Genomic DNA, 15,918 nt, shown 5'->3' with positions numbered 1-15,918 from the left:
TTATCTCTCCTGAATCTATTGTCCATTTAATTTTTTTTCCAATAGGATATTTTGCATTTTCTTCTATTTTTAAAATTCTTTTGATTTTGTTTGTTTCTTGATAGAAAGTAGTCTTCACTTGCCTAATTCTAACTTTCAAAAAACTTTTCTGCAGTGAGCTTTTATAACTTTCATTTGGCCAATTCTACTTTTTAAGAAATTCTCTTCATTGAATTTTTGTTCTTTTTACCATTTGGCCTAGTCTGTTTATTAAGATATATATATTTTTTCTTCAGTTTATGTGTCCTTTACCAAGCTGATGATTTGTTTATTGTTGTCTCATATCATGCCCTTTTCTCTTTTCAATTTTTCCTCTACCTCTCTTCTTGATTTTTAAAATCCCTCTTGAATTTTTCCATAGTCTGAGACCAATTTTTTTAAGGTTTTTTTTGCTTCCCTTCCCTTCCCTTCCCTTCCCTTCCCTTCCCTTCCCTTCCCTTCCCTTCCCTTCCCTTCCCTTCCCTTCCCTTCCCTTCCCTTCCCTTCCCTTTTCCCTTTTCCCTTTTCCCTTTTCCCTTTTCCCTTTTCCCTTTTCCCTTTTCCCTTTTCCCTTTTCCCTTTTCCCTTTTCCCTTTTCCCTTTTCCCTTTTCCTTTTCCTTTCCCTTTTCCCTTTTCCCTTTTCCCTTTTCCTTTTCCTTTTCCCTTTCCCTTTCCCTTTCTCTTTTCCTTTTCCTTTTCCTTTCCTTTCCTTCCTTCCTTTATTTCTTTCTTCTTTCTTTATTTCTCAGGAATTCTGACTTTGTTTTTTCTTCAGAGTGTGTGTTTTGATTTTCCTTGTCACCATAGCAACTTTCAATGGTCAGAATTCTTTTTTTTTCTTTTTTTTAAAAATTTCTTTATTTTCCAGCATATTTCTTGACTTTTAACAGTATGTTAAGATGGGGTTCTGCTGCCCAGTGGACAGGGCTTTGTCCCAAGTTTCAGGTTTTTTATGCAGCTGTTTTAGGAGAGTCTTCTGGGCACCTATACATTTCTGGCTCTCACTAGGTGGTGTGCTCTAGGGAGAGATGTGTTCACTACTCTCCTATATGGTCCACCTTCTTGGCTGTGCATGCAATGAGTTTTTTCAATGTTGTATTTGTTGGTGAAAAATAATGTACTCTGCATTTTAAGCACAGATTTACTAGAAGCTTTTGGAAAAAAAAATGAATTTAGCTTTATTCTAAATCAAGGCATTTCTAACTTAAAGACAAACTGCCCACAAAAGTCATCCTCCTCCTCCTCTTCCTCCTCCTCAGTAATATAAGCCAGGATTTTTCAGATGCTATCTTGGTTTGTAATCACTTGGCAATTATTCTCTCATTTGATCCTTACAAGAACCCTGAGAAGTAGGTTCTTCTATTATTCCTCATTTTACAGATTAGAAAATTGAAACAAATAGGTTGATTTGCCCAGGGTCACATAGCTAGTAAGTGACTGGGGCTAGATTTGAACTCAGTTCTTCTTGACCTCAGTTTCAGTGCTCTTTTTATTAGAATTATTTTATAAATGAGACTTGTTCTGATTTAGTTGTGACTAGAATGGCTCTGTGGTCCCTTCCATATGCAAGATTCTATAATTCTATGATATCCTCATGTCTTATTGTAAATCGCTTTGGCAAACTTCAAAGTATAACAACAACACTAGTGTTCTCTCTCCGTCTCTGTCTCTCTTTTTCTCCTCCCATCTGTCTGTCAACCTCTCTCTCTGCCTCTCTCTCTGTCTCTCTCCCTGTCTTTCTCTCTCTCTCTCTCTCTCTCTCTCTCTCTCTCTCTCTCTCTCTCTCTCTCTCTCTCTATGTAAATTTTCAATCCCAGCAGCAGCCCTCCCTGTACATGCTCTATAGTTTACGATCAGCACTGTCATTCTCTCTCTCTCTCTTCTTCGGGAGGAAGGAGAGGGGCTCTGTATCCACTTAAAATGCTTTCCTCCTTCACCACCTGCTCTTGACATCAGTTGTTTTGTCTGCTGCCCTTAACTAGGAGTTGGATCCTCCCCAGGACTCTTGGTGACCCCCCACCTCCCCAGCAGTGCCTCCTTTTACCTTGGTTTCTAGTATGCCCAGGGGTCAAATCAAGGCAAGAAAAATGTTTGAGAAAGGAGAAAAAAAATCCATGTACAAAGTGGTAGAATTTCTCCCTCTTCCCCCTTGCAGATTAACCTATTATCCTCTGAATTGAATTGGCAACAATTTGGTCTTGTGGGTCCCCTCCCTTTCACCCCTTCTGGAAATGCCATTTGTCAGCCCAATAGTAAAATGAAATTCATGGTCATTCATCATCTGGGCTTGACAGGGCCCCCAAGACCAGTGGAATTTTGGTAAGGGAGACCTTGCACAATGGCCCAGCCTGGCCGCGGCCAGTTCTGGAGGTCGGCTGAGGACCTTGGCAGTCACAGACGTGGCGAGGCAATAGTGGTCCAAGCGGGGCCCCTCCCACCCAGTAGGAGATTGGAAGCTCACCTTCCCTGAGGTTAGAAAGGCAGGGGCGTTGGGGAAAGCGCAAAAAATGCTGGGAAAAGAATGACTGGGGAGCAAGGGGTTGTGAATAGAGAATCTGTGGGCCCGGGGTGAGCGAGTGTCGGGACAGGGGAAGGCCTTCTCTTTCAGACAGAGCGGGAGTGGCCATTTTCTTTCCTTTTTCTGAGAAGGCATTCTTCCCAGGCTGGGGAAGCCAAATAATTACCTGGGCTCCTTGTGGGCTTTCTAATCCAGGCCAGAGTGCCAGCGTCCCTCAGTCTGAGAGCTGAACAGCACTCAGAGGCGGTCTCGTGCAGTCTATATGGGAAAGGATCCTCCCTCTAAGACACCAGCCTCAGACCCTCGGGAGTGTGCGTGTTTCTGAGTGTATGTGTATGTATTTAAGTAGATAAAATGACGAATCACTGCACTGAGAGGGGCCATGTTCCCCTGCATTTAGAGGAGGGACATTTAAAATGTGTCCTCCAAATGGCTTAAGTCCAACCCAATGTCATGACCAACAGATAATAACTCTCATTAGCTTATAACCAAAGGGAAGCATAATAAATGGATTATTGCTCTTTAAAATGGATCTCTCATATCCCTTCTGGCCCTTATGCTGGGATCCTAGATCCTACGACTCTGTGAAAAAGTCTATCATCAAGATCAGGGATCCTTAAGAGGGGGAAGGCTTTGGGGCCTGCCTTTTGAGTAGGGGCATTTCCACACTTGCTAAGTCCCTGCTAGCCACTGTCCTTAATTCCAGGTGTTGCCTTCCCCACAGCAAAAATCAAGCTCTTTCTTCAGGTTCTAGGTGAAATCTCTCAGTAGAAAATGGACTTTATTTATTATTTTATAATTACAATTAATCCCTTGAAATTTGCTTCAGAGTTCCTAGTTGACTGTCTTGGATCCTAGGCCATAGAGATTTTAGGACTATGGATTTAGGGTGGGAAAGGACGTGATCTTCATGATAAAAAACAGGGGACCCAAGGAGATGGCCTTGGCCCAGGTCCCTCTGGGAGTTAGCAGCAGTACCGAGTTTTAACTGACATGAGGTCAAAGGTGATAAGCGTCAATTGTTTGTGATCCTTAAATACCATGTAGATTTTAGTTCTCAGCACCATTCCTCTTCCTCATTTCCCTTCCCCTCTCTTCCATCCCTTTCTCTTCTTTCTCCTTCTTCTCCACCCCCCTCCCATTTTGTTTGACTCCAAACTAAGGGACTTTTCAATTCTGTTATCGGAGACAGTAAGTCTTGAGAGTAGGAAAAGACCCAGTAACTCACATGGCTGCCTTCAAAGAAGCGAGCCGAGATCGGTCCATCCTAACCACGTGTGCGTGTTTCTCTTGGCTCCAGGTGACTTTCTGCCCCCTCCGCCTCCCCCTCTGGATGACATTGGCAGCGTAGCCCCTGGCTCGGGCTCCTTCCCCCCGCCTCCGCCGCTCGATGAAGGTGTTTTCAACGTGCAGGTAAGTTTTGGCCCACTGTGGCAATAAATCCTTCTCACAAAGCACCACCATCAGCAACTGTGTTTCTGGGAGGGATGAGCCGGGAAACAGCCAGAGGGAGCATTTCAAACCCACAAACACCTCTTACTTAGCTGCAGACCCGATGCCCAACTCCGAACCCCTTCCGACGCCAGCAGTTTGTTAGCCCGTCCGCTGGCGTCCTGGGCCTCCTGCACTCCCCGGTTTGGTTTGGACCACGGCGTGGTTATTCAGGAAGAAAGTCTGACAAGTGCAAGCTTCTCATTTTCCTGGGGCAGTTTCTAGTCAACTGCTTGTGCTTGTTTTCTTTGACCACAAAAGTTGCTTTTCATTTTCTGGTAAGTGGATGAGGATAATGGCGTCTGTCAGCAGAAGGGAGACTTCAGGGTAGAGGCCCTGAATGTGGTCCTGGAACTTTCATGCTTCTCGGTCACTGACAGCTCTTCAGAAGCATTCTCCTCTGTGGGCCAGATTTAGGCAGGTAGCGGCTCACTGAGGCCTTCTCCTGCCCGAGGCGCTGAGGAGAGCTGATGCCAAAGAGCTCCTGGCCACGCAAGGAGATTTTCCATTGGAGATCTTGCTTTGTTTGATGGTTTCTGCTTTGTTCTGGGCAAGGTCACCGGTGGCAAGCCGCTGAGTGGTAATTCCAGAATTTGTCTTTGTCAAAGGGAAAGTACCGCATAGTAGCAAATGATCAATAGTGTGGTAGCATCATATCCCATCTTCCCTCATCTTCTACATGGAAGAAGAAAAAGCAGATTAATAAACAAGCAAACCATGAATGAATAAATATATTTGTATCCACCTATCCATCCATCCATCTATGCATGTATGTATGTATCTGCCTCTATGTATGTATGCACCTATCTTGTCTATCTATTCATCCATCATCCATCTTCCTATCCATCCATCATCTAGCTATTCATCCATCCAGCCATCATCTATCTAATTATATATCTGCCTGTCTCTCCATCTATTCATCATCTATCTCCCTCTTTTTGTATGTGCCTATCTTGTCTATCAATTCATCCATCATCCAAATTCATCCATCATCCATCTACCTATCTAACCCTCCATCATCCATCCATCCATCCATCCATCCATCCATCATCTATCTAATTATCTCTCTGTCTCTATGTAGGTATCTATCTTTCTGTGTTTTTTCTATGTTCATCTTTTTCTTTCTCTCTCTCTCTCTGTCTCTCTCTCTCTGTCTCTCTGTCTCTTTTCTCTCTTCTCTTTTCTCTCTCTTCTCTCCTCTCTCTGTCTCTCTCTCTCCCTCTCTCTCTCCCTCTCTCTCTTTCTCTCTCTCTCTCTGTCACTCTCTCTCTGTCTCTCTGTCTCTTTTTTCTCTCTTCTCTTTTCTCTCTCTTCTCTCCTCTCTCTCTCTCTCTCTCTCTCTCTCTGTCTCTCTCTCTGTCTCTCTGTCTCTTTTTTCTCTCTTCTCTTTTCTCTCTCTTCTCTCCTCTCTCTCTGTCTCTCTCTCTGTCTCTCTCTCTCCCTCTCTCTCTCCCTCTCTCTCTGTCTCTGTCTCTGTCTCTCTCTCCCTCCCCCCACCTCTCTCTCTCTCTCTCTCTCTCTCTCTCTCTCTCTCTCTGTCTCTCTCTCTGTCTCTCTGTCTCTTTTTTCTCTCTTCTCTTTTCTCTCTCTTCTCTCCTCTCTCTCTCTCTCTCTCTCTCTCTCTGTCTCTCTCTCTGTCTCTCTGTCTCTTTTTTCTCTCTTCTCTTTTCTCTCTCTTCTCTCCTCTCTCTCTGTCTCTCTCTCTGTCTCTCTCTCTCCCTCTCTCTCTCCCTCTCTCTCTGTCTCTGTCTCTGTCTCTCTCTCTTCTCTCTCTCCCTCCCCCCACCTCTCTCTCTCTCTCTCTCTCTCTCTCTCTCTCTCTCTCTCTCTCTCTCTCTCTCTGTCTCTCTCTCTTCTCTCTCTCCCCCCCCCTCTCTGTCTCTGTCTCTGTCTCTGTCTCTCTCTCTCTCTCTCTCTCTCTGTCTCTCTCTCTTCTCTCTCTCTCCCCCCCTCTCTCTCTGTCTCTCTCTCTCTCTCTCTCTCTGTCTCTCTTTGTCTCTGTCTCTCTTTGTCTCTGTCTCTGTCTCTCTCTGTCCCTCTCTCTGTCTCTCTCTCTCTGTCCCTCTCTCTGTCTCTCTCTCTCTGTCTCTCTCTCTTTCTCTCTCTCTGTCTCTCTCTCTTTCTCTCTCTCTCTCCATGGTTAGGAATAAACAACAAATGAAGTTGGTTTGGTTGTAAGAACAGTCTTTCTGTTCTTAGGGCCTAACAAATAATTGGTGCTTCACGTTTGCTCATAATTCTTTGCATTTTTAATGGGAGTCTAATTGGTTTTGGGATTTGTTCTCCCAGAACAAAACCTACATCTTTGACCTGTTGGTCACTACGCTCCATGCTGACCCCACCCAATCATCTTTAGAGCCGTGACTTCTAAAAAACAGCATGTGATTAAATGCTGTGCCATTTCAGTCGAATGGGAACAATGCTACAATAACATATATGACCGGAATACACTGGATGTTATCTTAATCCCAGAGAGCACATGGTTGTGCAAACTTGCCTCGTCCCGGTCAGCGGTGGGAAGCGCAGGTGGGGCTGTGGCTGACCCCCACAAGGGATGCTCTTCTCTTAGTCGGCACCGCTTCTCCCCGATCATGATGGAGGGCTTCGGATCACAATTGTCATTGGAATGGGGAGCATACAATATGTGCGAATAAAGAGTTCCAGCTTCCTGGGCCTGATAAGGCAGTTGGCTTAAGAGCCAGGATGGAGCAAACAGTGTGAGATGATTCAGATCCTGGAACTAAACTAGAATAATGGACCCCTGCCTCATTTTGGCCATTCCTCTGTTCTCCAGGTGAAAAGCTGGAATATTCACTGTGATGGCAGTTCTTCCATCTCAGAAAATGAAGAGGCTGGCCTATAATTCCCAACTCTAGATTCTTATTCTTATTACTTCTGCCCCAGAGTATCTCAATATCCTGTGTCCTAATGTGACTTTGCTCTCCTTTGAATATGTTTAACCTTGCATAGGCTGGCAGTTTGGCTCAAAGAGCTTTGATCATAGATTTTCCCCTTCCCTGGCACCTCCCCAACCCCCCTTACAAGCAAAACCAACCCGAGGCCCTTGTGGTCCTCACTTGTTACACAGCCAGAACGCGTGACCTTGGAGTGGTCAGATTTCTCTATCAAGATAGATTTCCATGGAAACATAGCAGAGTGGTGACTAAAGTTTTGATGTCTGCCAGGCCTTTTTTGGGTGCCTCTGAGGCCCTGGGTCAGCAAGCCCTGGAAAGTTTACAAGTCTATTTGAGCCCATGACAGCCACAGATTCTTTGGGGATTATTTAGTCCTTCAAACCTTCAATATGTGGGTCAGTGGTATGGCTGGGTATTTTTATTAGGCAGGCGGTAGGACTCTGTGGACCCTGCCTGACTGTCAGAGGGCTAGTGTTCTTGTCTGTGAGTCATCTGATGATAGTGTTCACAAAACAAGAGGGAGAAGTCAGGGAGGGACAGATTTGGAAGAAACAGCAGCATTTTCAGAGACTTTGGGCCCTTTGGAGCTGCACGATAGGAAGTTTCTTCTCGGTCAGATTTTTCTTTCTTTTTTAACGGAACTGCCAGAGTGACAAAGGAAAGGAAAAGAGAGATAGAGACAGAGACAAAAACAGAGGACACAGACACGACACAGAGAAAGACGGAGGTAGAGACAGAAAGAAGGCTTAGCAATTTAGATTTATTTAGAAGGGACTTGAAAAAACCATCATTCAATCTCTTTATTTTATTTAAGTGGACACTGAGACAGGGGCTGGGAGGAAATGTCTTTCAAGGTCACAGGCCTAATAAATGTCAGAGGCAAGATGTCAATGGACAGAGAGGAGGGAGCTATTCACTTTCCTTTTGATGAAATAAGGGTGACATTCAGATATTGTGTTGCATTCCTTATTCCTGGGATCGTGATTTAATCGTTGTTTTATTTTTACTTTTTATTGTTTTATTTTTTTCTCATTAAACACATATATTAATTTTTAATGCATAATTTATGAATCATATTGGTAGAGAAAAATCAGAAATAAAGGAAAAATCATGAGAGAGAAAAAAAAAAACCAGAAAAAAGAAGTGGACACAATATTTGTTGATTTATATTTAATCTCCAAACTTCTCTCTGACTACAGATGGCATTTTCTAGCCAAAATTTATTGGGATTGCCTTAGATCGCTGAACCACTGAGAAGAACCGAGTCTTTCATCGTTGATCATTGTATAATCTTGCTGTCACTGTGTACAATTTGTTCTTGGTTCTGCTTGTTTCGCTCAGCATCAGTTGAAAACCTTTCCAGCTCTTTCTAAAATCATTTTGTTCATGTAGAACAAATAATATATTTTTATAGAACTTTTATAGAATATAATATTCCATTAATAATATTAATATGAATTAATTAATAATAATATTCCGTTATCTTCATATACCACAACTTATTCAGCCATTCCTCAATTGATGGAATTATTTTCCCAATTTTTTGCCACCATAAAAAAGCCGCTACAAAACATTTGTGGGTTTTTCTTTTCCCTTCTTTATGATTTTCCTTGGGCACAGAGAGGGATTGTGGGTTTAGAACTAGAAAGGAGACTTTAGGGATCATTTCCTCCAATGCCTTCACTTAACAGATAAAGGAAGTGAGATCCAGTGGTAAAATGGTAGATCCTGCATATAGTAAGTAGCATAGCTGATTTTTTTTTTTTTTTTTAAATCAGCAAAGCTGATTTGGAACCCAAGTCCTCTTAAGAGAAATTCAAGATTCTCTCCGACACGTCAAGTCATGCACTTTTTCCTGAAATGAAAAGAGTTGTTTCTTTTCTAAGTTGAGAGTTAATAAGCCAAGGAGCTGGTATTTGTGGGTGTCACAATTTCTTCTACTCGTGCAGAATACAATCCTGTGAATTGGCCAAGAAATCAGAGACAAGGATGTCTTAGGGCTCAGGACATTTTAGAGATGCTCTCTTGATGAGCCAGCTTATCATTATAAGAAGTCAAATTTGAACCCCAGTGCTTTAGATCCAACTCCTCTGTGAAAGGCGATGGACTGGCCACCTTGGGCTCCTGCACCCTGGTTATTGACTGTCATTGAAAGCAAACAAAAGAGACAAAGTGTTCAACTTCCAGCTCCCCCTTTTTTCTTTTCCTTTTTTAATTGTAAAGTTCTTGTAAATAATACACACATGAACACACACATAACACAATGCAACACGTGTGTACATCACACACACACAACACCCCTCAATGACAACCCCATTTTTACATCTACAGAAGAGCAGCAAAGATTCATGTGAAAAGCCTAGACTGCTTTTGAAATGTCCTGTGTCAAGTCGTTCTCTCAATAAACCTCTTCTTATCCCCATTGTGCAGATGAGCAAACTGAGGATCAGAGAGGTTAGATAACTTTCTTGGACAACACAGCTTGCAAGTTCTGAGAGGGGGGGATTTGAACTCAGGCTTTACTGACTCTAAGTCCACCCATTTTGCCAACTCACTTTGCATTTGCTGATCGAGCTGAAACTAATGTGTACGATTTGACTATGAGCATCACTGATGAGCTCAGAGTTTCAGGAATGGTGCCTCCTTCCCCTTTTTTCTTCCCACTGCCAGTTTTCTCAGTGACACCGTCTGTAGTGATTTTTCTTCCTCAAACTTCCTTTGTTGTTGCACCCCCAGTGCCAAACACATAATAGAAGCTTAATAAATACTTGGAGATTGTTGAGTGATGTAGAGGGGTTTTTTTTTTGTGATTCAGTTCTTTCCATTTGTCTGACCCCCCATTGGGGTTTTCTTGGCAAAGATACTGGAGGATTTTGACATTTGCTTCTCTGACTCATTTTATGATTGAGAAAACTAAGCCAAGCAGGGATAAGTGACCCACCCAGGATCACACAGCTAGTAAGTACGTGAAGCTAGATTTGAATTCAGGCTCTCCCTGACTCTAATGTCGCTGCTCTTCTCCTGTCTGCCACTTTGCTGCCCCTCGCTGATTTAGAGCAGGAACAGCATTTTCCAAGATGGCACCTCAGTCTACTGAAGAGAGTCCTGGACTCTTCTGCTTATGAGATGAGTGACCTTAAACCAAGTCAATCTCTCTCAGTCTTATTTGTCATCTAGATTGTGATCAGACTGGACTCTACGGCTCTGAGCTCTTGGTCCCGTTCTAAACCTGTGGTGTGTCTCAATCCCTTCTACTGGGAAATTAGAGTTGATTTGGTCTGATTTTCCCAACTTGTCTGCTTTATAAGGAGCAATGATGAGCTTTTTGATGAGCTGTGGAGACTTTGCAGAGGAGAGCTCTGAGGACAGCCGTGGATGGATGACAGCTCTGGAAGAAGGAGCCACTAGGATTGTGTTTGAAAAGGCCAAGGGATCTTTATCTTAATAATGCTCTGAGACTCTTGAGAAGTCTGGTGGGACCTTGGGAACTCTGTTTTAGACTACAAGGTTCAAATTCAGAAAACAAAAATCCATAGGCTTACAAAGGATAATCATCATCCTTCTTTTATCCCTCTATTCATCCAGATATAAATATCTCTCTTTCTCCCCCCTCCTTCCTTCTCTCTTTGTCTCTTTCTTCCTCTCTCTCCCTCACTCCTTTTCCTTCTCCCTCTTTCTTTTCCTCCTTTCCCCCCTCTCTCTTTCTCTCTCTCCTTCCATCATTTCTTTCCTCCCTCTTTCTCTCTGGCTGTTTCTCCCTTTTCTTTCTTCTTTCTCTTTCTCTTTTCCTAACCCCTTCTTCTAAGTTCATGATCCCCAAGTTAAGAATCCCCCATTTTAGACAAAGCATTGCACTTGGTGATTCCTGGATTCAAATTCTACTGCCACCATTTATTCAGTTTTCTGAATTTTACTTCCCTGTGATAATTCTATCTGAAAGTATCTACCTCAGGGGCAGCCAGATGGCACAGTGGAGAGAGCACCAGTCCCGAAGTCAAGAGGACCTGGGTTCAAATCTGGCCTTAGACATTTAACACTTCCTGGCTGTGTGACCCTGGGCAAGTCACTTAACCCCAATTGCCTCAGGGGGGGAAAAAAAGCATCTACCTCCATGAATTACTTGAGTCTCCAAAGAGGAGACAATGTATAGAAATCATTGTGTTTGAGGAATTCAGGAGAGCTGAATTCCTAGGGTATGTGCAAAGGAGAAAAGGAAGAGGAGGGAGTTGGGGAGAATGTGCTCAGCCGTTCTGAGCTGGGATATTTTTCCCCATATAAAAGGGATAATCCTTCTTTCCCTCCTCACTCCACTATTGAAAAAGCCAAATCGAGCCAAACTCGAGAAATGTCGTTTACTCGCTACCTGGCTACTTCAAATTGGAGGCAGCCTGGTGCAGTGGTCAGGGAGCTTGTTTGGAGCTCTGAATGGAGGGCATCTCTCATTAGATAGGCCTAACTTGCAGTGAAGGACGGAGCCCCCCCACTCTCAGGCTGCCATGTGCAAAGAGCAGAGCCAAGCTTCCACACAGCTCAGGATCCTAAGGCACAAACATGACAGTAATGGATGCATCCTGCTGCTGCTGGGAGGCAAGGGCTTCTCAACTTTCAGAACATGCTGCTTTGTCTTTGGCCCTGGAGGATTGCGCCCAAAGGCCGGGAAGGATCAACCCAGCAGATGAGATTTGCTGCCCAATTTGCATCACAAGAGGCCAAAGTCCTGCTTCTGGAGGTGACAGCAGCCCTCCCGGGAACCAGTGAGGGAAGTTCTCCTTCCCTTGGAACCTTGTCTTCAGTGCTACCACACTGTGACTCTTAATAAGCAATGGGTACAAATGTTTCATCCTCCCTTTTCCCAAGTTGTGGACCTGACTGTGAATCAGAAAGCTGGAAAGCATTTACAAAACTACCAGGGCCCTCCAGGTTACAACATCCTACGTGTTGCCACATCAGGGTGATCTCAGGCATGGTCCCACACTTCCAGGCTTTACATTTGCTCTATGTACATGAATGTGTTAAAACTAATAATTCTTTCTTTCTTTCTTTCTTTCTTTCTTTCTTTCTTTCTTTCTTTCTTTCTTTCTTTCTTTCTTTCTTTCTTTCTTTCTTTCTTTCTTTCTTTCTTTCTTTCTTTCTTTCTTTCTTTCTTTCTTTCTTTCTTTCTTTCTTTCTTTCTTTCTTTCTTTCTTTCTTTCTTTCTTTCTTTCTTTCTTTCTTTCTTTCTCTCTTTCTTCTTCTCTCTTTCTCTCTTTCTCTCTCTCTTCTCTCTTTCTCTCTCTCTCTCTCTCGTTCTCTCTTTCTCTCTTTCTCTCTTTCTCTCTTTCCTCTCTTTCTCTCTTTCTCTCTTTCTTTCTCTCTTTCTCTCTTTCTCTCTCTCTTTCTCTCTTTCTCTCTTTCTTTCTCTCTTTCTCTCTTTCTTTCTCTCTCTTTCTTTCTCTCTTTCTTTCTCTTTCTCTATCATTTATTTTGCATGCCTATCTTTCTGTCTTTCCATCTATCGTCTATCCTATCTATTGTATATCCTGTATTTCTATCTTTCTGCCTGTCCATCTCTCTCTCTCTCTCTCTCTCTCCTCTCTCTCTCTCTCTCTCTCTCTCTCTCTCTCTATCCCTTCATCTCTCTCTCTCTCTCTCATCTATTCTATATGTCTTTCTGTTTATCTATCTATCCATCATCTATCTATCATCTATTTTGTATGCCATTTTTCTGTCTATCTATCTTTCTGTCTGTTTATCTATCACCTAATTTGTATGTCTATCTTTCTGTTTATCTATCTATCCATCCATCATTTATTTATCTATCTATCTATCTATCTATCTATCTATCATCTATTTTGTATGTTCATCTTTCTGTCTGTTTATCTATCTATTTATCTATCTTTCTGTCTATTTATCTATCTACCTAGCTGTATGTTTGTATTAGAAAAGGGAAACCAAAATGGAAGCACAAGTATGTGAACATTCGCATGAACACGCACATATGAAATTATAATAATGAAAGGAAAGCAGCATGGAAAAGTGGCCCAGAATAAGGATAAGATAGAATCTGGAAGAAATAGCTATGGAGCCCAATTGCATCTCTTCCCCTTCATGTGTGACCTGCCTCTCCCCTCCTCCTCTTCTCTTCTGTCTTTTCTTTTCTTCCTCCATTTAAGTCTTTCCTCTGACTCTTAACAGGTATGATCATGGGAAGGTGATATTTCTTTCTGAATCTCAGTTTCCTGATGAGTAAATTGAGGGTGTTGAATTAGATCGACTCTCGGGTCCCTCCCAGCTCTAAATTGTTAAACAAATGTGTCGTAGGGAAGATCAAAGACTCGATTTCTTATCCAATTCTGTTGAAACCGAAATTAATTTTAAGAGCCTTCTTTTTTTCAGTTCTTTTTATCCTGAGCACTTAGCATAGCACCCGGCACACTGCAAGGACTGGATGAAAGCTGATTGAGTGATTGATTGATTGCATTGGTAAAGAGAATCCCCACGCCAATGAATTCACAGTTCCATGTTTGACATACTGTTTTCAGAAAGACGCATCTACTGTTATAGGACATGGAATTTTCCAGGGGTAACATTTTCACACTTTGCTCCCCCTCTAACCTGATGACTACTGGTTAAACTGGGGATACTTGACACATCTATTTAGAGCCTGATAGGGGACCTAATCCTTCCTGAATGTTGAGCTGGACCCTACCTGTGTGGAACAGAGAGAGATAAGGTAAAGAACTTACAGGAATGTATGAATTCTTTTTCTGGATTTTATTTTCATTATTTCTGTGTTTCCCTATGACCTGTAGAATATGTGCAGGCCCATATGTACTTGCGCCTTGGCCAGCTACAAACATATTTACTTAACCTGAGCTGATGACATTTATCAGTATTTGACATTTATCTATATTTAGTCTATTAGCTGGACCACAATCTCCTTGATTAAGCCTGAAGGCTGATTTTCTGTTTCCCAGAAATCAGGAGATTTTGGGGAAAAGAAACCTTCCATTCCAATCTTTCCAAATAGCAACAACCAATTAGATGCTTCTCCCTCCCCTTCTCAATGTTCTCTTACTTGTGATGTAACCTCTTGTATAAAAGCTGTGTCTTTTTACTACTTCTTTAGCCCTCCTACCTCGAGCTTTCTCTTTCTTATCTCATGATGGGATGGCTCATCCTCCGGAGGTTTCAATAAACAACTTTTCTATTTTCTATTTTGAGTGATCTCTGAGTAGTCATTTTGGGTAAGGGGCACATATCTATCTGGGGCTTTGTTAGGTCCTGGGCAGGAGTTTGAGCCATCACAAATGATACATATTTCAATTCTTCCCTGAAGACCAGAAAATTTAAGTACACTTGTGATACTATTATACAAATGGCTATAAGATACCAATGGTTTAAAAAGATGATTATTCTTTTTTTTAATAGTATTTCATTTTTCCAAATACAAATTTCAAATATGCAAAGATAGTTTTCTATAATCACCTTTGCAAAACCTTGGTTCTAAATTTTTTCCTTCTCTCCCTCCCTCTTCTAGTAAGTGAGCAATCTGATATAGGTTAAATATATGCAATTCTTCTAAAGATATTTCTATATTTGTCATGCTGGGCAAGAAAAATCAGAACAAAAGGGAAAAAATACAAGAAGAAAAATAAAACAAGCAAACTAACAACAACAAAAGGTGGAAATATTTATTATGCTTTGATCCACATTCAGTCCCCCTCCTCTCTTTGAGTGGAGATGGCTCTCTCCATCCCAAGTCTTTTTGAATTGGCCTGAATCATCTCATTGTTGAAAAGATCCAAGTCCATCACAGTTGGTCATCTCATAGTCTTACTTTTACCATGTACAGTGTTCACTTCACTCAGCATCAGTTCATACAAGTCTTTCCAAGCTTTTCTGAAATTATCCTGCTCATTATTTCTTACAGAACAATAATATTCCATTACCTCCAAATATCATAACTTATTCAGCCATTCCCCAACTGATGGGCATCCTCTCAATTTCTAGTTCCCTGTCATTACAAAAAGGGCTGCTATAACATTTTTGCACATGTAAGTCCTTTCCCCTCTTGTATGATCTCTTTGGGATACAGGCCCAGTAGAGACACTGCTCTCTATCAAATCAAAGAGTATGCACAGTTTGAAAGCCCTTTGGGAATGGCTCCAAATTACTCTCCAGAATGGCTGGATCAGTTCACAACTCCACCAACAATGTATCAGTGTCCCAGTTTTTACACATCCTTTCAACATTCATCATTATGTTTTCCTGTCATTTTAGTCAATCTAAGAGGTGTGAAGTGGTACCACAGAGTTGTCTTAGTTGTATTTCTCTAATCAGTGATTGAGAACATTTTTTCATATGACTAGAAATAGTTTTAGTTTCTTCATCTGAAAATTGTGTTCATAACCTTTGAACATTTATCAATGGCTTGTATTCTTATAAATTTGAGTCAATTCCCTATATATTTTAGAAATGAGGTCTTTAAAGATGATTGTTCTTTTGGCAAATTCATTCTTTATTCATATTTAATTTTCTATAAGGAAAATTCAAATTATTAAGAAATTAAGGATACTTATTCACATATCTATACATTTTCAAGTCTTTGTCTCTGTCTGTGTCTCTGTGTCTCTATTTCTCTCCCCTTTCTTATAAGATAATAGCTTACTTTATGTATAATTTATACTATGCACCAGACACTGTGTAATTATCATCATATTTGATCCTTATAATGAGGTAGGTATTAATTTTATTTCCATTTACACATGAAGAAACTGAGTCAAATAAGTTAAATGGCTTGGCCAAGGACACTCAGCTAGTGAGAACACATTTGAATTCACTTCTTCTTAACTCTAAGCCTAGCCAGCTCTTATCTATGTACTTGCACATAACCATAGACCAATCTTCAAGAAACAACCTCTTAGGAAAACTAGGTGAGAACTTATGAACCCCAGAGGTAATGGAGAATGTATGGCTTATGATGCCCTGTTTTT

General features: G+C 41.7%; 1 protein-coding gene across 7 annotated transcripts in view; it reads left to right on the top strand.

Annotated features, from left to right (window-relative positions):
• Positions 1–15,918, top strand: part of LPP (LIM domain containing preferred translocation partner in lipoma) — a 576,448-nt gene that overhangs the window by 230,504 nt on the left and 330,026 nt on the right. For all 7 annotated transcript variants that reach the window (XM_074297900.1, XM_074297898.1, XM_074297901.1 and 4 more), the window contains one exon: positions 3,838–3,950. In XM_074297900.1, the coding sequence (XP_074154001.1) occupies positions 3,838–3,950 (113 nt within the window). The remainder of the gene's footprint in view (positions 1–3,837; positions 3,951–15,918) is intronic.

The sequence above is a fragment of the Sminthopsis crassicaudata genome, chromosome 3 (assembly GCF_048593235.1).
Source record: "Sminthopsis crassicaudata isolate SCR6 chromosome 3, ASM4859323v1, whole genome shotgun sequence".
NCBI classification, from domain to species: Eukaryota; Metazoa; Chordata; class Mammalia; order Dasyuromorphia; family Dasyuridae; genus Sminthopsis; species Sminthopsis crassicaudata.
The sequence above is the reverse complement of the archived record's forward strand: the minus strand, read 5'-3'. Positions and strand labels throughout refer to the sequence as shown.